This window comes from Blennius ocellaris (assembly GCF_963422515.1).
Source record: "Blennius ocellaris genome assembly, chromosome: 6".
Lineage (NCBI taxonomy): Eukaryota > Metazoa > Chordata > Actinopteri > Blenniiformes > Blenniidae > Blennius > Blennius ocellaris.
This window is the reverse complement of record NC_137655.1, coordinates 6,140,856-6,163,583: the sequence shown is the minus strand read 5'-3', so window position 1 is coordinate 6,163,583 and position 22,728 is coordinate 6,140,856. Positions and strand designations below refer to the sequence as shown.

Here is a 22,728-nt window from a genome sequence, read left to right as displayed (position 1 = left end):
TTTACGTGTAAACTGACTTTGTTTTCAAAATGTTGCTTTGTATATGTGAAGCTTTTCTGAAATGAAAATGATAAATGATACATTTTCACTTGAAATGTTGTTTATGGCTCATTGACTATGATACAAATTGAATCCGTAATGTCTTTACTTTAATGTAAAAATCTGAGTGCTTTTGGCAGAGATACAGTAAAGCGAGTATCAGTATACTAACATACTTCAGTCACAAAAATTGTATTTATCACCTAATATGTTGTCTGCATTCTGTTGTTAGGCAGAATTTTAAAGATTTGTCAGGATGTCCAAAATAAACCTGAGAGAGCAAGTTTGCCCTGTGCTCGTCACTTCTACATTTAGAGTAAATCAAAAAGTGATGTTGTGTCCACTATCTGTGATGCTGCCTCCTACATTTAGGTAATACAGCTTTAATATAACGCAGAGCGACAATGAATGATGCTACCAACAATTATCCTTCAGTCGAAAATGGTTTCCATTATTTACAAACTAATGCCAACATGTTGTTTTTAGCTTCAACGTCTGACAAACTAAAGTCGGCATGAAAAAAGTGCCTCCAGCTACTAAGTGAATGAAACTACTTTTATCTTGTATAAGGTAGACGATCTTAGTTTCGTGAATGGTGAAGGAGATGCCCCATTGCATTGTTTTGGTCTTGAATTAGGTTTCTTTCACCATGCTGCCTTTATTACTTACTTTGTTATGGTCATTGAACTTTGAACAGTGAACTGGAGCAAAGTGTCTTTAAAGATGGGGACAAAATAAAATAACCCAAGCCCCCATTAGTCTGGATTCCAAAGGACCCTCAGCCCCTCCGTGATGGGAGTCGAGGTGTTCTAGCGAGATGGTGCTGCAGTGGGCATCGCTCTCAACAGCTCCTGAAACTGGTTACAGTTGGGATCCCCTCTGACTCTCGGCGTCGCCGGAATCTGGACCCCCGTTAAGGGGTTAACACACCAACACTCGCCCCGCTGGCCATGGGTGGACATGTTGCACTGGGGAGAGAGAAGAAAAACACAAAACTAGACAAGTTGGAAAACACTGGATAAAAAGAGGAGGGGGCGGCAAGGATGCACAGTGGGAAGCAGCGGATGCGTTAATGAAGCATGGCGTATGGTGGCTTGAGATGCGTGTGTGTGTGTATGTGTGTGAGTGTGTGTGTCTGTGCGAGTGTGTGTATCTTGTAATGGCGGGGGGCGATTGGACGAGAGTGTGGGCTTTGGTTCGGGTGGGACAGCCCTCACCCAATAACAGCCCGTTCCCGGGTCATGCCCCCTATACACAACCCCGCAGGCCCTGCACAGCCTCACATGTCATCACAAACACACACACACACACACACACACACACACACACACACACACAGAGAGGCATGCCAGTAGACCAGCCCCCCCGCAGAGCCCTACTCAGAAATGAGGTCGTAATTGAAGTGGACACAGTTTACGCCGCGCACGCGGGGCAGCCGAGGAGGGGACGGACTAAAAGAAAGCAGGGCTGGGGGGGAAAGAAAGGACTTTCCATTTTCTTCCTTCGATGAGAAAGAACAAAAAGAGTGACAGTTACAGTAATTACCGCGCGACAAGGAGGGACAACTCCAAAAAGGAGCCGAGTGTTGAGGAGGTACAGTGTTCCTCCCTGGGAACCGAGGACTCCAGTCCAAAACAATGCTGTTGTTTGTGACCAGTGATGAAAATTGGCTGAGTGGTTGAGAGCCCTGCTTTAGGAAACTGTGGCGCCTATTCAAATCCTTCTTTTCTGCTCCACTATCCTCGCAAGAAAACACTGGATATGTGACCTTGTTTGTCCTCCCCTGTCTGATTTCTATGGATGAGCAGAGTTCAAGCCCCCGGTCGGAAGCACAGCTCGTTCCTCGGCTTAACAAAAAGAGCTCTTCCCATGAAGTCCGCCAAACACTTTAAGTGCCTTGTAACCTCAAGCGCAGGAGCTTGTTGCCTCGTTCATGATGACAACATCTCCCCACGCATTGGCGTGTATGTGTGTGTGTATGTGAGTGCACGCATATGTGTGTGTTCAAGCACAGAGTAAGAGCAGGAGGTTGTTGCGAGTGTTGGTAAGAAAAACAGACGAGGAGAATGGGGGGTGTGGAGCAGGGCGGCAGGTGGCAGAAGTGAGGGGGCGGTTACATGTGCTCGCCAGGGTGATTTTGCCAGGCCGATAGAAAAGTTGTGTGTGAGTCATGTGAGTATGAAAGAAAACAGGGGAACTCCAACTTTGCAAAATTGCATGTTTGCATCTGTCAGGGAGGAGAAAAACAAAAAGGAAGGGGTCAAAAATCTGACTTGCAAAAGGTGAAAAAGCAAAACAGGAAACATCAAAGATCAAGTTGCCTGAATCTAAATGTGTTGCACATGCCGGCGCACCGAACTGCATTGATACCGATCACAGTGGGGGCTGTTTTCCCATCATCAAAGTCAGTGGTCAGTACTCGCTGTAGCTACCGGCACAGCTTCAAAACCTCGATGACATCTGCAACCACTTGAGTCTCTCCGTGACCAGCATGATGCAGCGAGTCACCCGGCGAATCCCACGGGGCAGAGAACTGCTGCCACCGCCGTTCTCCACAACGCCCAAATCTTTCAAACATATCACAGTCATGGTCAGGACCTAATGAGTGATCTCACAGCAGGTGTTTTGCCCATTTGACAGCAACTGGAAAACACCTGCTGTGACGCAACTGATGGGGACGAGGCCATTGTGACATTTCAGAAAGTTTCTGCCCACAGATTCTCGCTGCCACGTGACTCAGACAGAACGAGTTTACAGTTAGACGTGATACAAATGATCCATCATCTCAACAACGGAATTTGAATCAACGTGCGTAGTGAATGGAGGTATTTTTCCAGGGACATAGACTACATGAGGCAATGCCAAACTCAGTCAAACAACACTCTATTATCCCAGGAACTGTTTATAGAAATTTTTTTTTGATGTGCGTCATTTCATAAACACACCTAGAATCATGCATGACATACTGTATTTAGGTATCTCAAGAAACTTTGGGGAAGTCCAGTTCTGTGGAATTAAACAATGATTGTTGTTACTGATTTTAATCTGGGCTTCAAATATTGTGCATTTTCACCAAGTTGCTGTGTTTCTGAGCTCAATCGGAGGAAGTGTTTTGCCTGGAAATAATGGTGCTTTTATTCTGTCTTTTCCCCACAAGTCTCACTGCTGGCAAAGTACTGTACAACTCAAGTCAGATATAGTAACCTGGAGAGACTACTCACTATAGTACAAACCATTGATGAATTAAAAAGTGCTTGAGGCACATGTGACTCATGAGGCACTATGGCCACAATGACCCAGGCTGACCCTGCCTCAATGCTGACAGCATGTTGCACGAAGCACGCTGATGAAACATGTGCTCTGCTAAGCCACACTGATGGACAGCAGATACTGTCCAAGAACTTTGTGATCACACCTTGTAGTGCAAATCCAAGAGCTTTCATCAGCCCAACGGCTCCATCAAAAGTGGCATTGCTGAGTGTTATCATAAACGTAGATGGAATATCGATGATTAAAATCTAGAATGTCCTTTAAAGAAAGTTTCCATGTAAGCCATTAAATACAACTCAAGGAAATTATCAGTACAAAGCAGTCGGGTCGCTGGCATTGCGAAGCTCAGGAGAGACTCTGCTCTCAGAAGTGATGAGTTGAAAGTTACAAGAATAATTAAAGATTATAAGAATAAGGGTGACTCTGACTAGAAAGAAATAACAATTCCACATTCTTATGGAGACACTAGAGCAGATTTGGTAGCTTTTTTGAGCAATATATTGCACCGTATCATTGTACAAAAAAAAAAAAAAGTGGGTCAAGAGTGATTTGACGAACCCCTTGAGGTGTTAACTTGGCCTTCTGTTTCCACACATCTCAATCTGATCCAACATCTGTTGGACATGTTGGACACACAGACTAATCTGTACAGGTTTCAGCTTGCAAATACAGGACTTAAAGGATCTGCTGTTAACATATCAGTGCCTCACAGGACAACACACCCTTATAGCTCATGCATGAATTGGTCTGCAAAGTTTCCATTTTTCATTTTCGCTGTTTTGTACCACTGCAAGAAAGTGATGACCACTGGTGTGCATGCTCAATAGCAGTGGGATAGTTGTGTTTTTCTCCATCTACAACATGGAGATGGAGCCCGAGTGTTTTCAAAAAATTGAATTTGACCCCCATTTCCACAGAGATGGAGTCGGAGTCCATTTACTCAGTTACTTGATATCATTTTTTTAAACACAGTTTTAACCCTAAAAGGTTTGTCATTTTTACTATTCACCGCAGCCAATTCATAGCTGGCTGTGATAACATTTTTATTTAACTCCTGTCACTAAGTAAACAATCACTGCTGTGTGGCGAAGTCATCTCGGTGTATATAGCCTTACCTTTTCTACATGGTCCATCTTTAGTTTGCTATCATATTTTGTGTCATAAGTTCTCTTTCTTTACAATCAATTAATAAATGAGAGCAGCAGTTTCCATTTGCAACATAATGACATTTAATAAGTTATAAATGAATGACGTTTCAATTCTTGATTGTGTTTATGCCAGTGGATAAGAAATATACCAAATCAAGGAGAGGTGTTGTAGGTTGTATGAAGTCAGCCTGCATGTTTTTCTTTTTCTTGTATGACAACTTTTGGCATCAAAAAGCTATTTCAAACACGGCACAATAAAGATTACATCCATTTCCTGTATTTTCAGCAGTAAAGGTGAATCAGAGAACACAGTTCTGGGTAAATTCACCTGTCAGCAATGCTCTCGCTCATGTGTCATTCAGTGGCTCACCTGTTTGAGGTTGTACAGTTTATGTATGTCACAGCTTGGAAATTTGAGGCCGTACAGGTTCTCCAGCGGGCCTCTGTTATCCTCAGAAGTCATTTTGGAGATCTCCTCTAAGACCTTGTCCAGTTCTTGCTGACAGGCAGTCTGAAATGATGACGGGGGGAAAAGTATTAATATCGGCACCGGCTCCTCAGCCCTTATTGAAGCGGACAGATAAAAAAAACAGTTGAATTAGTTGTTGTCAGAGTTTATTTATCAGTCTAAACCACTTCGATTGGCTCGTGAGGAGAGCAGAAGGAGAGTCGGGTTAAGTTTGACTTGAAGCTGGAGGCCGAGGAATGTGTTTCTGTCCAAGAAAAAGAATGGCGAAATTAAATACTCGTGCATATCATGTAAAAGTGTCACAAATATACACGTTTATGGGCACGATTTTTACGAGGTGATGTCAGGCGAGCAGCACGTTCTGCCAGTGTTATTGATGTGAGTCCTGCTGAGTGGAACATGAGTGGCTGGACGTCTGAACCCGCCCGGTAGCCGCGGCCACACACGTCTACCTGTGCAGGCGCATGCAAAATACCAAATATTGTAATCCTGTATATACTGTTGCACTGAGAACACACACTAACGCTGTAGACATGTGTGCACAGTGACGCACACTCACAAACACACAGAGGGTATCAGTGTGCCTGTGGGATCAAAGGGGTCCGGTCTTATGATTAGTTGGCTGGGGATGAGAGAGAGGTGCAGGAGGAGGCACAGTCATGAACCTTATCAGACATCTGAACATATGGATGAACGGTACGCTTTCTCTTACTTTGCTTCTTTCTTTCAAACCCTCTCTTATATCACTGTACTGCTCTGGATTGTTGGATAATAAAGACACACAATTCAGTGTATTGAACTCGTGGTTTGAATGCTGCTTCTTTACTCCCACGTTAAAGTTTCTTCAAAGCAAATTCAGAGGTTTTCATATTCTTTCTACTTCAACATGTCAAAACACTGTAAATCAGGGGTATCAAACACATTTTAGTCCAGGGGCCACATACGGGCCATTTCCATCTTGATGGACCAGACCGGTAAAATTTAAACCTTTAAATATAAACTTTTTCTTTGTGCATATGGAAATACATAATGACCAGCAGTGGCCTCGAGGTTAGAGAAGACTTGGGATCTGGTTTGATTCCCACAGCCAACGGGTCATCTCACCGCACTGTGAGCGCCGTAATGGCCACTCAACACTCCTACTCTCTGGGACAGCTTCAATGCGGGGAACAAGCCTCCGTTGGTTGAGCGGTCATCCTTTGTTCAGAAGGATAACATGTGGCAGCCACGTCTGTGACAGACATAAAATTACTGTCTTGAGCATCGGCAGCCTTTATTGCTTGCTCGAAATTGAACAAGTTTGTCAAACATGTCTATTAGTTTTTAATATCCTTCCAATTTGTTTCACATAACAATTCGAGCATAGTTTCCCTGCACGTTACTACCCTGTCGTCAGAGCCTACTTCTATGTCTTGGGACAATGTATTTCGGCAGTGATCCACCAATCTGTGACTATTTGAACACCCACTCCAGACGAAGATAGGACCACTCTTTGATTTGAAAACATAATATTTTGTTTGCAATGGGCTTTCCCAACAACTGAGCAGAACCCCTTGGAGATTACGTTCCACATCGAAAGTATTACATTACATCATTACTGTAGCCTTCTTGTCAGCTGCACATTCATGCTCAAATCCAAAACTCAAATGTTTCCCAAAGGCGCAATTCTGGGTCAGGTGTGGTGTCTGTGAGAGCCATAGGAACAAAAATGATCTTCGCTTCGGTTGCATTGGACTTCTGCGAGATGATTGGTCGGTAGCACGATCGCTATAAACGGTGCATTCGGTCCCACATATCTCTGACCTCACATGACCACCCACAACGCAGCGCGCCCAAGCTGGACAGCAGCCGTGAAGTCCCTCCCCCTGACCAGCTGCACGACTCCTTTTACTGCATTCCCTCTTTTGTTGTTTCTAATGATGTTGACAATTGTATCACCCCCGCCCCACATTCTTTCTCCTTGTTTGCTTGATTTTGTTTTATTTTTCCTGCCGGCGAGAGTTAAGTGAGGGAGAAAATGAGCAAAGCGAATCATTGTTTGCGTTAATGGAAACATATATAAGGGCCTCCACATGCACAGCCCCCCGGGGCCTTGCCTCATTTGCATAAAACAGATTATCTGAGCTTGTATGCTGCTACACTGAGGGTTTTCCAGGAATTGTTTTTTTGGCAGGACTGCGTTTGGGACTGTTATGTATTGAGTGGGTCGTAAAGAGAAGAAGACGGGGGCAGAGGCATTTGTAAGCTATAGATTGCATCAAATCACCAAAATGCATTCCACATGGGGAAATACAAACAATATCGCCATACATAATAAAGAAGCACATAACGAGGAGTTCTTAGAAGACGACTGCGCAACTAATGTTTTTAGCCACGCTTACTCTGCATTAAGACAAAAGCACAAGTGAGGACATAAACTATGGCTGAAGTGAATAACATCTCCTCATGATGTCATCTGTCACTGTGGAATTCATCAACAAGCTAGTGAGCAGAAAATTGTCCTGAGAGTCAATGTGTGTGACATTTCTTAAAAAGTAATAGTTTTCTTTGAAGTTTAAATGTTTTTTTTTTTGTGTGTGTGTGTGGTTTGGCCAGATTTTAGCCTCTTCTGGGCCAGTTCTGGCCCATGGGCCTTATGTTTGACACCTCGTCTCGAGAGCATACATATAACACTAACTCCTGCAAAACCTCACATTTAAATGATTCCTATGAAATAACTTGATTATAAGACATATTGAGGCACGATAAACCCTCTGAACATGGATCAAAAACAGATCTAATTCCGGGTCAACACTGTATCCATCATGCAGTGGTGCGAATTGTGGCATAAAAGCCAAATTACACATCAATTTTCTCACAGTGATGAGATGAAGTTCATTTAGTGAAAATTAGTTTAATAAGTCATTGAATGTACACTAGAGCCTTAGCTGTCATAGAATATTTAAGTGATGTTGTTAAACATTTTAAGTAAATATAGTATAATATTTAAAGAATTAATTGTATATTAACTTAAAACATTTAACAACATTACTTAAATATTCTTGTGTAATCTGTTACACAAAAAGTTTTGAGTTCTGTGAGCTTGTTTGGGTTTACAGTGTATTCAGCAGGCAGATATTCAGTGAGTGTACAAAGCCAGTTATTTTTATTGTGTTGCAGATCGTGACTCTACTCACATTATATTGTCTCATATCATCTGTTTTGTGTTTTACGTACGTGATTTATCAATTTTGCTTGACAGCACTTAAACGCGTTATGTGGTTCTTCAACCTTGAAGTCATAAAAGTTGATTTTCCTATCTTCCACCAACCGAAGTTAATCTGGAGCCATAAAACATATTTATTTGTTCATGACACAGCTTGTGAGCTGATATAGGATCTAGATTTGCTATAGAAATTACATATGCTATTTTACAATTATGAAATAGAATTGTTCATCACTTTGACATTGTATTACTGTATTTCGCTACTGTATTTACTAAATCCTCTCCACACATCGAATATACAGGTAGGCGATTGGAGTTAACGTTGATGACGAATGAGTCTTTGCATTGAACAAAACTTCCTTTCCTTTTTTGGATGTATCTGCGGTGAGCTTATGGAGGGTTGGCGTCACAATCATAAATCAGCTGGTGACAGGCAGTACGTAATGCATATTTTAAATGACACAGTGATGAAATATTATTTTACTTAAGTGTCACATTTGTCACCACAAACTGTCAAAACAGAAATCCTTTTGAAAAAACAAAACTGAAAGTGAAAAGTACAGTTTTCTTTTGTGGAAACCTCAAGGAGCGACTGCAGAGAGTCTCGACCAGGGGTCTGCAACCTGCAGGTCCAAAGCCATATGTGGCTCTTTAGTTCATCTGTATTGGCTCTTTCTGTAGGCTATATCAAATTAATGCTAACAATTTTCAGCTTATTAGTATATGTATTTGCATACTTTGTTATCAAAAAGGCCTCCCCATGCTGAACTGGTTAAAAAGGCAAAAACTAAGTCAACAAACTGCCAAACTTGCTAAAAGCCAGGTCAAAAGTATTTGAGGGGAGAATGGCAAAAAGTTTTTAAACTGCTAAGAAGGGAGCAAAAACACATCAAATAGCTAAAATGGCAAACAAAATTGGTCAAAAGCGAAAGTGTCTAAAATAACCAAACTGAATCAGTTAAAATAGGCTAAAAAGGTTAAAATAGCTAAAAATAGCTAAAAAAACAAAACAAAACAAGAAAATTAATTCTAAATTAATTGAAGTCATGAGACATTATGAATGTACGTTCAGCGAAACTACATAAATAACATATATACACTTTCTGATCTTTTCAGATTAAACTGGTTTTGTGGCTGCAGAAGAAACTGATTGGGTGGAAAGTCACAAACAAGATTCTTTTTATGGGAAGGTTGATGAGAAAACAGACTCATTTCCAAGGACTCTGTGTATTTCTACACGAGTGCGTGTTTGTTTGTGTGAAACAGTGCCCAGAGGAGGGCACCACTTTACCAGACTTCATTGTCTCCTGCAACAGATAAATGAATCAGTCACAACGCTGTATGCTGGTTTTTGATTCTGATGAAAGGCATAGCGAGTCTATTCATTCAAAAATATAACAGTTCTCTCATTGCGGCAGTTGTAACTCTCCGAATTTAATTCATTCATGTAAAAATGCTAAATACTAACAAAAAAAATTCAAGATTAGACTACAAGTTAATTATTCATCCTAAAAAAGACTAATTTAAAAGTATACAATGCCGCAAGGATATGGTCGTTTTGGACATAAAACTCCTTTCTGCAGTATACAGGGGGAAGAAATTACAAATTGTCAGGCAAAAAAGAAAGGTAACACCAGACTACGAAACACAGCGATACAACGTGTAAACCCAAAGAGTTTATCCTCAGAGAAAAATAATTCATTGTTACAGAATAGATGTGTATTTCACACGTAGTGTGTTCTGACTGAAATATATTAATTTGGTCACTTCTAACTTAAGGATGTCATTGTTCGATGTCTTCAAGCAAGACGTCTCACATGAACACAAAAAGACAAAGCTAAAAATGAAAACTCAAAATCAGCCATCACAGACCAGTGCAAGTGGAATAACCACATCACACACTGGGACAAGGGGAGGGTCAGAACATCGGAGTAAGGAAGCCATAGAGATCAGGAAGCGACACCATGAACCAGGACGAGGGGCCTACGCCCTCTTCCACACCTGAGACTCCGTCCTCCAGAAACCATGGGATGGCAGGGGCGTTGTCAACTGATCAAACGACACGTCATCACACATCAGATGACGTGAGGAAGACTGCAGATGCAATCGAAAAACATCTTTCATTAAAGTAACAACATCCAACAGTGTGTCATGAGGGTCCTTCATTTTCATGTAAGTCTACAGAGTGTGGTGGGGGGAGGGTCACCTCGGTTTACAACAGAAAACTGTCTAGGAAGGCTCACTCTTAAGTCGACGGGGTTTTACAAGATTGCACCAACTTTAAAGACATCATTTAATAATAGGTTGAAAAAAGAAAATACTAGATCTCACCTGAATGACTTTCTGAGTTCGTGGTTCCTCCGGCTGGTTCAGCTTCATCTTGGTTTTGCGATCGTTGTGGTATTGTTTTTTGGCGGACTCCTGCCAAATCCATGTATCGATGGCAGGTCTCCTGGTGAATGGACTCTCCGTTCCATGCACCTCTGCAAAAGACGCATGCAAACCTATTTAGACACGCAACTAATCTGGAGCATGTGTCCTAAACATATTCCAGCTTGAAAACAGACTTCAATTTCCAACGAAAAGACATCCAAAGCACATTTATGCTCTCTGGTTCTGATCTGAGTGGAACATTCAACAATCGACTTCTTCCTAGAAGTCCTTTCTTTTTACCAAGAGAGAGTTGTTGGAGCATGAAAACCATCTCTGCCCTGCTTTTAGGTATGTATTTAATAGACACACACAAAAGCTCCCTCACGCTGTCTGCTGTTTACACTTACTCTCACATTCACTCCATTTATCCATTCTTTAATCACAAGCTGCCATCATAGGGCAGACATTAGCAGACAGCTAGCAGTTTTCTAATAACAGGCCCGTTTACAAGTCGTCTTAATCCTGGAATTAGAAGACAAAGTTGTTTCGTGTCCTCGGGGCATCCTGTGTCTTTCATACCTCACGTAACTAATTCTATGCTGGACGGTCAGGCGTTGCAATGGCTGTAATTACTATGGCGACAGCGCGACTTGTCCACGTGAGGATCTTTTTTGTTTCGCTGTTGCGTGACATCAAACCAGCTCATTTCTGAGTGCCGGGGTCATCGAGCAAGTGTGTTTCCATTTGTCGTACCAAAGTGTGTTCGTCATTTGGAGGTAGGCAAAACACAACGGCAAGCTAGCAAGGTAATTTAGAACAGAGGCACGAAGCGAGATCATAAACAGTCCGAAAACCAACGCCTATCAAAAACACATTGCAGGGGTTAAAAGCTGCATCAACACTTATCAACCTGGTAGTCATCGGCCCGTGACACGTTTAACCAGGATACCTGAGAGGGAAGCAGTGATTTATGGGAGTCGAGCTCGACGGCTTGTCACTGCAGGTGAGTCTAGACTCGTGAGGATGAACAGCTGATGAAGCGTTCTCGTGCTGAGTCAGGATTCTTTGGGGTACCTGACCAACATGCCAGAGGCTACGCGTGTGTGTGTGTGTGTGTGTGTGTGTGTGTGTGTGTGTGTGTGTGTGTGTGTGTGTGTGTGTGTGTGTGTGTGTGTGTGTGTGTGTGTGTGTAATTAGTGTTGAGGCAGAACTCTGAGGCTGTAAATCACACCTGAGAGAAAGCCCGCCCCCTCCTTGACAATCCTCAAAGCTCCCTACACAAGCAATGGCACCGCCTGAGTGTGTGTGTGTGTGTGTGTGTGTGTGTGTGTGTGTGTGTGTGTGTGTGTGTGTGTGTGTGTGTGTGTGTGTGTGTGTGTGTGTGTGTGTGTGTGTGTGCCAGCCAGCTGTATGGACTTAATAAATGCAGTTTCTACAAAGCATAATTTGGTGTCATTGCAGTCAATGTTGATAGAATTTCTTTTGTCCGCGGTGTATTTGCTAAACCTACTACAAAAATAGGGACGACATAAATTAGCTTACTGACATTTTAAAAAGACAACAGTTCTCTATTAGTGTCATAAAGGTTTTCAATGTGTAAACCAACGAGTCCAGGTATTTAAATGCGATGATGAGTTCAATGGGCACCATGTTTGGCATCTGTACTTGCAAAATGCTGATGGACAAGAGAAGAAAAAAAAAAAGAGTGGTCAGACAAGTTCTGGGAGGATATCATTCCTAATTGTGGTCAAGGTACAGGCTGCAGGAACATATCTAAGTATGGTATGATATCCATGTGAGGACAACAGATAATATTGGGAAGTTTATGAGACCAGCCAACAACCCTGGAGAAAAAAAAAAGCTATTGAGACAAAAGGCCTGTGAGATCTTGAATAAAACCTTATTTGTGTGTCAATACACTGCCTTCAAGCCTTCTTGAAAGTATATTTGAAGTATAGCTGTCTTTTATAATAGGGTGGTGCTGTGCACAACAAATTTGGTTCGATCCCACACAGTACATATCTCAGAATATGGACAAGGAGTCATGCTACTGTCAGATTACTGTCTGCCCCTGTGTGTCTCACCTCACATTTCCAATTATCCAATTGTCTTCTCCTTATCAGTTCATGTGCTGCACCTGTTGTTCCTCTTCCTCCACTGTGTATTTAAACCCCTCTCCCCGTGTCACTTCCTGTTTGCCCCATTCCCTACCACTCAGTGTTGGCTCTGTGTGTGTTTGCTCTCTGGTCTTTTTTGTTTTGGATTTTTAGTCACTTGAACTATTATTTTTTCAATATACTCTCAATTGTCCCATAATCCATCTCTGTTCAGGATCAGAAAGCATTTCATCAGTTACAGCCATAAAATTAGAGAGAATTTGGAGCCACTTGCTCAAGAAGAAAAAAAAGTTTCCCGAAGAGCAACAAATAGAGCTTGATTGGGATGATTGCCTCAAAATTGTGTACTGCAAAAGACAAGGTTGTACGATTGATGTGTGTGCCAGTTTCAAAAGCTGGCTGTCTGTTCTTTCAAAGATGGGGTGGGGAGGTTGACGCCAATTACTTTTGTCAGTTTCTAGGATTTCATGAGAATCCCATGAATCCTGGGTTTTGTTTGCAAGTTTGATGGATACCAATGACTTTGGCCACACCTGTGATTGGTTTGAACTACTGCATCAATTGATCAAGTACACATGTGTTTGTGCCTAATTTCATGGCAATCATCCAATCATCCAATCACCAATGAGAACAACTTATTGGAGAAGTGGTGGACGAGCTGATTGGCCATCCTTTTTGGATCAAATTCAAGCGAAGACTATAACGTTCTTGACATTTTGCAACACGCAGCAGAATCCTTCCAATCAGATAAAGTGTGTTCCTCTTTTTTTTATCAGATTGTCAGCGTGCCTATTGCACTTCACTTATGCAGACAGTGTGGCCACGAATAAAACCTTAAGTTTCAAGAAGTCAAGTTATGCTCATCACAGTATGTCAGCGAGGGCTAAAAGTCACAAAATCCAACGTCCAGCTGAACACACAAGATCAGACTTTTGTTTCCAAGTTGTGTTAAGATATGCACAATGAGTGGAAGAATCCCTCACGTGGGGCACTTTTTGGAGAACACGCCAAGGAAGAGCCAGATATTTTTTTGTTTTTTAACTTGGATCTATATAGCTGCTGTCAAAAATACACACAGCGCAGTGGAAACTGATAGTTTTCACTCCCCCATCAGAAGTGTTGAATCGCTTTGCAATATAAAATGAAGCAGCAATGCTACATTGTGGTCAAGCGAACTACAGTATAGACATGCTGTAAAGGTCTTCAATGGTTGTGTTTAAGTCCCTGCTTTCTATAGACACTTATAGGAACTCATGACAGCATTTTCCAACGAGAGAGAAAAAAAAAAAAGAAAACACAAGACTTTAGCCAACAGCTGTCATCTAAAAACTGTGTTGTTGATACTGTCTCAGTGCCATAGAAACTACCTGTCTCGAGCTGTTGGGAGTGTTGGCTTTGGGTATTGCCTTTAAGCAATGCTTTCACAGTTCTCTCATTGCACAGAGTGAGTAATGTCTTTCCAGAGTTGCTTAGCATTAATGTATTTGCCTTGTTATCGTATACAGAGGAGCTGTGTCTCTGAGACTCAGCTGGTCTTTGGTGGCCGAGAGAGTGACCTTGCAGTGCTTTCAGCCATTGTCTGTGTGGATGGTTCCTCTTAAGGCTTCGACCACTTCAAACGCTGTACAGCTGGCGAATGCACAAAAAGCAACAGAATAATGAAGATCCCCTTCAGACCTTTTACGGTTAGCTCGCTCTTTCAACTCCTGGTGTGTGTGTGTGTGTGTGTGTGTGTGTGTGTGTGTGTGTGTGTGTGTGTGTGTGTGTGTGTGTGTGTGTGTGTGTGTGTGTGTGTGTGTGTGTGTGTGTCATCTCAGCCAGTCAAGCTGCCTTTGTAGTTGTTTTGAGGGAAACCTTTGGTAAAATGAAATCTTTCTTTCTTTTTTTTTTTTTTTACAAAATGTATGCAAATGCCAATGGACCAGGGGTGTCATACATATTTCAGTTCATGGGCCACGTACAGCCCAATTTCATCTTGAGTGGGCCAGACTGGTAAAATAGTGCCAAAGTAACCTTTGCATTTTAACTTTAAAGTTTTTCTTTGTCGTGGTGCAGAGTATAAATAGACGAAAACAGTCTATATTTACGTCAAGTCAAATATTTACTCCTCACCTTTAGATTGGCTGCACAGTTTCTTCTGTTTAGTTTGCATGTTCTCCCTATGTTTGTGCATGTGAGTGCGCGAGTGAGTGAGTGAGAGACTTTGTGTCTGTCTAACTTCCCATTTGAACTTCCAGTCCTTTGCTCGTACCCGTACAGTATTTTTTTCTTTTTTTCTATTGCCCTCAGGTTGACACTCATTCTGTCTGCGACCCGGCTCTTTGGAAGTTCAAACACCTTCCTCATCGTGATTGAAAAGGAAAGTTCTGTCTGGAACAATCATTGGCATAGGTGGGGAGATGCGGTTGTCACTTCTGCGTACGTCTGAAGCACAAGAATCAACAGTGAAATGTTGAACCCAAGCTTTGACGTTTCTGCAACGGCTCCTTCTTGTAATAGTAAACTCGACAAAGCCCACGTTTGATTTTCTCTCGGTTTGTTTCATCGTTTTCACTGCGTTTGCCCTGTGGTCGACTGTAACGAACCTTTCCAAGTTGTACTCTGCTTTTCACCCATTGTCAACCGAGATCTACATAAAATCCTCGAAACACAAACTTTACATAAACAGTATATCATATATTATGCCTGTCGAAACAGTCAAGAGTTCCTGTCAAAAGTTCAAAACTCACTGATCCAAAGACCCATTGTAACTGAGCCATTCTTCTGCCGTCTAGTTCACTTACTCTGATTGAGAATGTGATAACCTGTCCTTTGACCTACTGGCTTCACTGGACTGCCATGTTGGACGGGGATCATTTGATGAGTGTTCTAAGGTCACTGACATGTCTGTCAGATTTCTGTCCACTTTCTGTGAGCAGCCGTATTAATCCTGTCCCCTGTTTTAGAGCGTCGTCCCTCCAATCAGATGCTGGATTGTTTTGTTTTATTCCTTAAAGGGATATTAAATATGCAATTCAGTTCAATTCAACCACTATATTTGAGTAGTTGATCCCCAGAAGAAATTTATATATATATATATATTTGGAGGACTTCTTTTTTCTTTATACATACATTTGTGTACGTACACATTTTTCATGCGAGTTGGATTGCTTCTATGTGTTTTGAGTTTCCCCTGGGGAACAACTACTCAAATACAGTGATTGAATTGAACTGAATTGCACATTTAATACCACTTTTCAAAAAAAAAAAAAGCACAATCCAGCAACCTACACATTTGTCTCACCCAGTAAAAGTCATTCCAGAACAAACATTGCAAATTCTTTTGGAGGGGCAGACATTTAGCTTTTCTTAAAAGAAGGCATTAAACTCCCACATGTAAATGCTCTATCAAAACTAATTCTCCCAGACACTTAAATTGCAATCGCAGCAGGGTGTGCTTAGCACCACACAAGACGATGGTTTAAAGAAATGAAAACAAGCTATGACCATTTTTTTCTTCTTCTTCTTCTTCATAGCAGAATGATATATGAGTACAGGCCGACCATTTCTCGGGCAGCGGCACACTGCGGTGGTGATAGGTTTACAACCTACACCCACCTCTGGGCAGGGTGGTCTACCGTAGATTTCGCAAAAATATCCACAGATATGTATCACTGTGCACCTTCGACGGCGAGGCTGCAGTCAATCATGCTGCAGTCTCACTTGTCACATGTGAACAGGCCCTTTTTTGTCCCTGATCGTGACCTTTTTGGGCCGAGCTCTCACTGCCTGGTGGGCGAGTGAGACGGCACCACATGAGCCAGTGGTCCTTCTCTTGGCTGTCCCTGAGGAACATAATTCAAATAACAAAGAGGCTGTGCTTTGGGTGGAGTAACGCTTTTTTGGTATTGATATATGGACATCGTATTTTAAAATATAGCAATGTATAGCGCTGAATACATAGATGTGCTAATAAGATCCCATGACTTCATTGGTGGAGGCCAAAACAAAATAGATGAGTCAATCTGTGGAGCAAATTAGTATGTGCTATTAACTTGTGGCAGATTTGTCATGTTGTAACCATGATTCAGCTGGAATGCTTCAAAATGTCGAGAGAAACTGGATGAGAAACTTCTGATGTGTTTTCTATGTCCAATTGTGAATGAAATACTAGTTCATGATCTTTTTCAGAACTGAGCTGCATGAGAGAACGACGGAGTTTTGTACTTTTGTCTCCATGACAAAAATGTGCACATAGCTGTTGTAGTGTTGCTGTGACACATTAGCTGGGCTGTCACCAGTGTGTGACTCAGGCCCTGGAAGATGCTCTATAAGCAGTATGTAAAATTAGGTTTCTTAGCTGATCATATTGCCCCCCAAAAAAGTGCCTGCTGAGAGGCACACTGTGTATTCACTTAACATAAAAAAACGAGATAGTCATCCTCCCATAAAGAGTTTTATAAGATATGAATGAAGCTTCAGACGTTCACATGTTAATAGTAAAGACAGAGAGCAGCTCCGCTGTACCTCCAAATGCTAAAACTTCAGGGATTTTGACAGTGCAACTAAAACCATAAAAGTAGTCAGTTCTTAATGTGTTACTGCCAACACTGTTAGCTCGACAGTAACAAGCTATAAAACGATGTTCACTCCTGAGGCTGCAGTCTTATGCAAGATGTAACTTCTCAACTCTTTAAAGATTGGGAGAAGGAAGGAGGTCTATTTACATCTCAGAATGAGTCTTCGCAGAAATGCAGGCGCCCACATGCCAACGCCCACCCATCACAGGCCCTCATAGTTTCACCTTTTCACACGTACTGGGAGCAGAACAAATCTACATTTAATATAATTAAAGAGCTGAGAGCGTGAGGGAGCAAGAGAAGGCATGTCTCAACAGAGGTTCACCTCCGGGGCAATGCGGGGCTCCACAGACCACCGACAATACAAGAATGAAGACAAGGTGAGGAAAAAAAAAAAAATACTGAGAACGCCAAGAAGAGACATTGAGGATTTTTATTTACGAGGACGATTCTCAGTTTACTTACGGAATCTATACGTGGCTGCTGACATGTGGTTCGGGTTAAATGGAGAAACAATGGCAAATTTAAGGCTGAGGTTGGGGAAAAGTAGCAGTTGCAGTTCACAAGGAGGTCAACGCTAATTGCAGGGCTGGGATGAGATGCAAACTCCTGTCTCCTGCGCGACAATCTGACTCCCTGTGCGCCCATCAAATACTTAGAGAGCCACACCTTCACCTTGAGCAGAGCTGCATAATAACACGCTCACATTGGCTTCGGTGTCAAAGGTTCGAATGGGGCAAAAGTTCAGAATAGTTCCAAAATATACTTGGCTTACCAGCCCCCGACGGACCAAGTCTGAAAAATAAGCAGGTAGAAAGAACAAATGACAGGATGGCTGCAGAGATGAATGAATGAACATTGAATAAATGAGTTGGTTGGATGGATGGACCGATGGATGTATTGTGGGATGGGTTGGATGGATGGATGACGGAATTAATGAGGGGTCGATAGATGGATGGAGACTAAAGGAGCAGTTGGTTGGTTGGTTGGATGGATGGATGGATGGATGGATGGGGAATAAATTAGAAGTTGGTTGGGTGGATAGACCAATGCATGGATGGATAGGTATGTTTGTGTTTAATTGAGATGATATCGCTCATACTTACTGAAACCTCTGTACTGTAATGTGTCACAGGTCAACGACATTTTATTTAACAAAAGAGCTCAGGCAGATGTTAAATATACGTATCCTTGTTTTCTGTAACATTTTTAATGTGAACGTTTGCAAATTTGTGATATGTGTAAAGGATCTTGGGGCCAATAACAGTCACCAGGCCAGACGTGTGAGGGCACACAGTGCCATTCACTCAGCTGTAATGAAATAAAATGGCACTCAGGGTCACACGCCAAAAAAACTCCAACAAGCAGACATGTGATAGACATGTGAAAGATGTGCAAACTTAGAGCGAACCACAAGCTTGAAGGATGGTCATTTTCAACATCCTTTAAATGTTCTAACTGCTTTGAATTCCAAATCGCAGCACGAGAGTCCAGACAAGGCAAAAGTGCTTCAATAAAGTCTCGGCAGCTTTAGTCGGCTTTGTTTTTATTACTCTCTTCTATTAAAACCTTGGGAGTCCATAAAAGATCTAAGAAAGATTCCTGCACAAGAAATGAAGAAAACACTTCTGCTCTGTGTTTTATTATGTGAGAATGTTTCTGTATGAGGCATGTGTGAGCAATTACACAAAGGATCAGTTTGAGTAATAAGGTTTCACCTGTTGCAATAAGAATTATTCCCATCATGCAGCTGCAAACTGAGAGTCGATGAGAGAATCATTTCTTCTGATACATGTTAAACTACGGTGTAAATATAATGTCATGGAAATTAAAGTTGAAATCCTTTATCTCTAAAATGCTGTTGAAGGATTTTTATGACCAAACTTTTTTTTTTTCACTTTCATGGACATGATGCTTCACCTCCACTGGGGAGCTGCAGTGGCCCAGAAGCATCAATGCAACAGCAGAAGCAATAATGGAAGTGTGCAACGGGCAACACGCTTTGTTTCTGGGGGACGATGTTTTCGGATGGACTATTCTGATTGTGGGAGGGTTTAATTAAACTCAATGACAACTTCATCTTGGTGACCGACATTGCTGATTTGTAAAAACACATAATGACATTAATTGTGTTGTTGCATTGTGGCTTCTGCATTTGCAATAGCTTTTGCAGTTGTGTATGGCTTTTTGATTTGTTTTGTGGATTGTGCTGTTGCTGTTTTGTTTTTGTGTTACGCCTTTGGCTGTTGCATTATAGCTTTTTGTGTTGTGTTGTAACATTTGCAGTTGCGTGGATCCTTCTGGGCCACCGTAGGGAGCATCCCTAAGGCCCTGTTCACACAACAAAGGGAAGTGAAGACGCGTCGTGTTTGCATTACCAATGTTCTGTGTTTATACAGAAACGTTTGGAAAATGATGCAGCAGACTCTGAACATAATGTGTGCAACTCTATAATGACTTATTATAAATTTTACTGAATAAAAATAACACAATCCTTCATAGACACATCCCAAACAAGTATGCAAAGCCGTGATTGTCAATCAGATCAGGAAAAATATCACAGTTACTAGAAATACTACACAGGCAGCACCTTATTTTACATTCTGAGTGTTGATGTGGAAGACAATGATCAAGTGACCAAATATAAGCAGTGAAATGCTGTCCAATAAAGGGCAATAACTCCATTCAGGGTGTCTTGAACTGTTAATTCTGTGTTGAATCTTCCTGCTCCAGTACCATTAACAATAGCTCACATCAGAATAAGGAACTCCCAACAGCAGAGCTTTGAGGATATGTGGGTTACAGACATGTTATGGGTTCATCGAAGGGATAGTGCCTGTCTGCACTCACAGATGTGGGCCTGCCACTGCCTGCCAAACGCATTGCATATGTCAACATTCATTTTCAGGAATCAATAGTGACCCTTTGTCCTAAATAACTGTAATGTGGGAGAGCAGAGCTTAACAGTTCTGTGTCCCAGCAGGATGTCTGCCTTGTGTGTTTTGGGTAGTTGCTGTAACCAAATGTGTTTGATGTTGAAGTTTATTATTTTTTGGTGTATTTTTTCTGACATTGAAATGAGTCCTCCAGTGAAAGTGCAGAACTCGGTTCAGCTTCTTGGTGAAATGCTCTCACCCCAGTGTTACACACCGAGCCTCGGAATGACGGCAGGTCATGACTAGCCGGCAGGCCGATGCTGGCACACGAATAGAAATTATTAATACACCTCCCTGATGAACACTGGGAAGGTTTGTGTTAAATTACAGTATGGAAGGTACTTGGCAGAGTGGATCGATCTGCAGAACGAGTTCATACAGGCCTGACACATGCTGTTCTGTCAATATTCTGTTTGAGTAACAGTGACGGAGATAAGATTTTATCAGAATCAATAAATTCCTGTATAGAACTGACATGCACCAGGAGTAAAGGATGCAACTCCAAGGGAGTATCAGGTGATGTCAAACAGACAAAAGTGATGTTTTGAAATGACTCATTGGATCATTTAACATGAAAGTACAAGACAGCAGAAAACTGTAAGAATATTGGATAAATTACACCTGATATTTATTATCTCTATGCCGCATCTTAATGTATTGTTTTTGTTTGAAATTCCCAATAGAGAGAGAAAAAAATTATCTGGATTTTAATCTTTAAATGTCAGTTTGATTATACAATGCAGATTGTTTTAAATTAAAACAAACAGAAAAGTTGTATTATTTACCATATCCCAAATGTATGTTGAAGATTAGCAAAGGTTGAATATTGAATATTTACTATCACATGGTGCATTTTATTGACCAAATCGTCCTCTTATATTCCATGTAAATAAAAAAAAATGTTGTGACATGGCCACGGAGACGGATTCGTAGCATTTTCAAAAAGTTGCGTTTTCCTTCGTTTCCACAGAAACGGCCGGAGCCTTTTCAAAAATGAATTTTCCTCCGATTCCATGGAGACGGGAGTCAGTGTTTTCAAAATGTTCCACGCTTTCAAAAATCTGCCTTTTTCTGTGCCTCTGAGCACCGTTGCCATGGAGACTGACACGCAATATGCAAACGTCACGTAAACGAGGCGTCAGGTCCCCAAAGGAAAGCCGCGCAAGAGGAAGAACATGAAGTGGAAGAGGCGAAAATATTTTATAAAGGGTAACAAAGCTCTCTCCGTATGACACTTTTCACACTGTACAAAGTCTTGGATTATTTTCGATTCACTTGATCCTTTTTGTTCGACAACAAACAAAGAAAAACTTACCATTTGTTGCTTGATGGTCTGTATTGGGTTCATCTATGTCTACTTTCTGTCCACACCGGCCGAAGCCCTGGATGAGTTGCTGCAGGGGAAACTCTGCGTCGATGCTGGGGTAACACCTGAGGCCGCTGGAGCAGCGCGGCGTGTACACCCCGCACAGGTCACCCTCCATCCGGGCGCACACCGGACAGCAGCCGCAGCCCGGCTCCCTCACTATCTCGGGACATAGCGCCGTGACTTTGGGACACGCATCCAGTCGCTCGGCGGTGCAGCTCGGACACCGGAAAGCTAAATCCCCGAGTAAGATCCCGGGCAAAACAAAGTATGCAAACAAAAACCCATAGGTGAAATATATGATCATTATTCCTTAGGCGAAGCTGAGTAGCAATTACTGAAGACAGCGATGAGCCATGGAAGACAACATGAACCTAGTGAGCTTCTGAAAGTGGACGGCGTTTGGGCAAACATTCAGAAGACATGGTCCTGTTTGCTCTCATATTACTGGCTGACTCTGAACCAGAGGACACATCCTCGAATTATTGATTTTGGTTTGTTGATAGGATTTGAAAGTGGATTGCAAGGTATTTTGCTTCAATAGAATCCCAAAACAGGCTCTCGTGTTTCCCTTTTTGTCCACAAATATATGTATTATTCATGCGGATGATTCCATCTACAATAATAAGAAAAAAAGTGAAATCTTTTATTTTTTCTCAACGTATGATGATAAATACTTATGCAATCCATTCCAGTCAACTGTCATGCAGGAACCGCAGAACAAATTAAGTAAGATTCCAGTTAGCCTTAAGGGCCTGATGCGTTAATTTTTGGGGTTAGGGGTTAGTTAAAATTAATAATTGATACAATAGCGACACAATTGGTCAGAAGCTCAAATATTGGATGTACAACGCATAAAATATCTTGGAGTAATGTCTGCAAACAAAAGTCATGGAGAACCAGCTGAGGAAATGACTCTCAGTACATAACAGCTGGGTCCCTAATGGCTGAGCCGATCTGTCTCCTCTCTTCAGATGTCCAGTCAAAAACGTTGAAAGTCTTTTCAGATTCAGTGAGTCACATAGCGCATTAATCTATTAGCATAAACTCTTCGCAATAGTTTGCATGTCTTTACATATTCACGGGGGGCAAATGAGCCAATTCTGTATTGCGACCCTTGTGCATCCTATTAGACCAACTTCCGTGTGTGTGTGTGTGTGTGGATCCTTACCTGAAATTTGGCATTGTAGCAAACATACAATAGAGGAATCTAATCCCATCATCAACATTACACTGCGTGACAAAA

General features: G+C 41.8%; 1 protein-coding gene across 1 annotated transcript; it reads right to left on the bottom strand.

Moving 5' to 3' along the window:
- Positions 1 to 848: 848 nt before the first annotated feature.
- igfbp2b (insulin-like growth factor binding protein 2b) lies at positions 849 to 21,789 on the bottom strand (the record flags this gene model as incomplete). Its single annotated transcript, XM_080498133.1, has 4 exons — positions 849 to 1,007; positions 4,828 to 4,968; positions 10,463 to 10,614; positions 21,432 to 21,789. 4 exons carry the CDS (start codon positions 21,787 to 21,789, stop codon positions 849 to 851), a joined length of 810 nt encoding a protein of 269 aa, XP_080354259.1.
- Between the last annotated feature and the right edge of the window lie 939 nt (positions 21,790 to 22,728).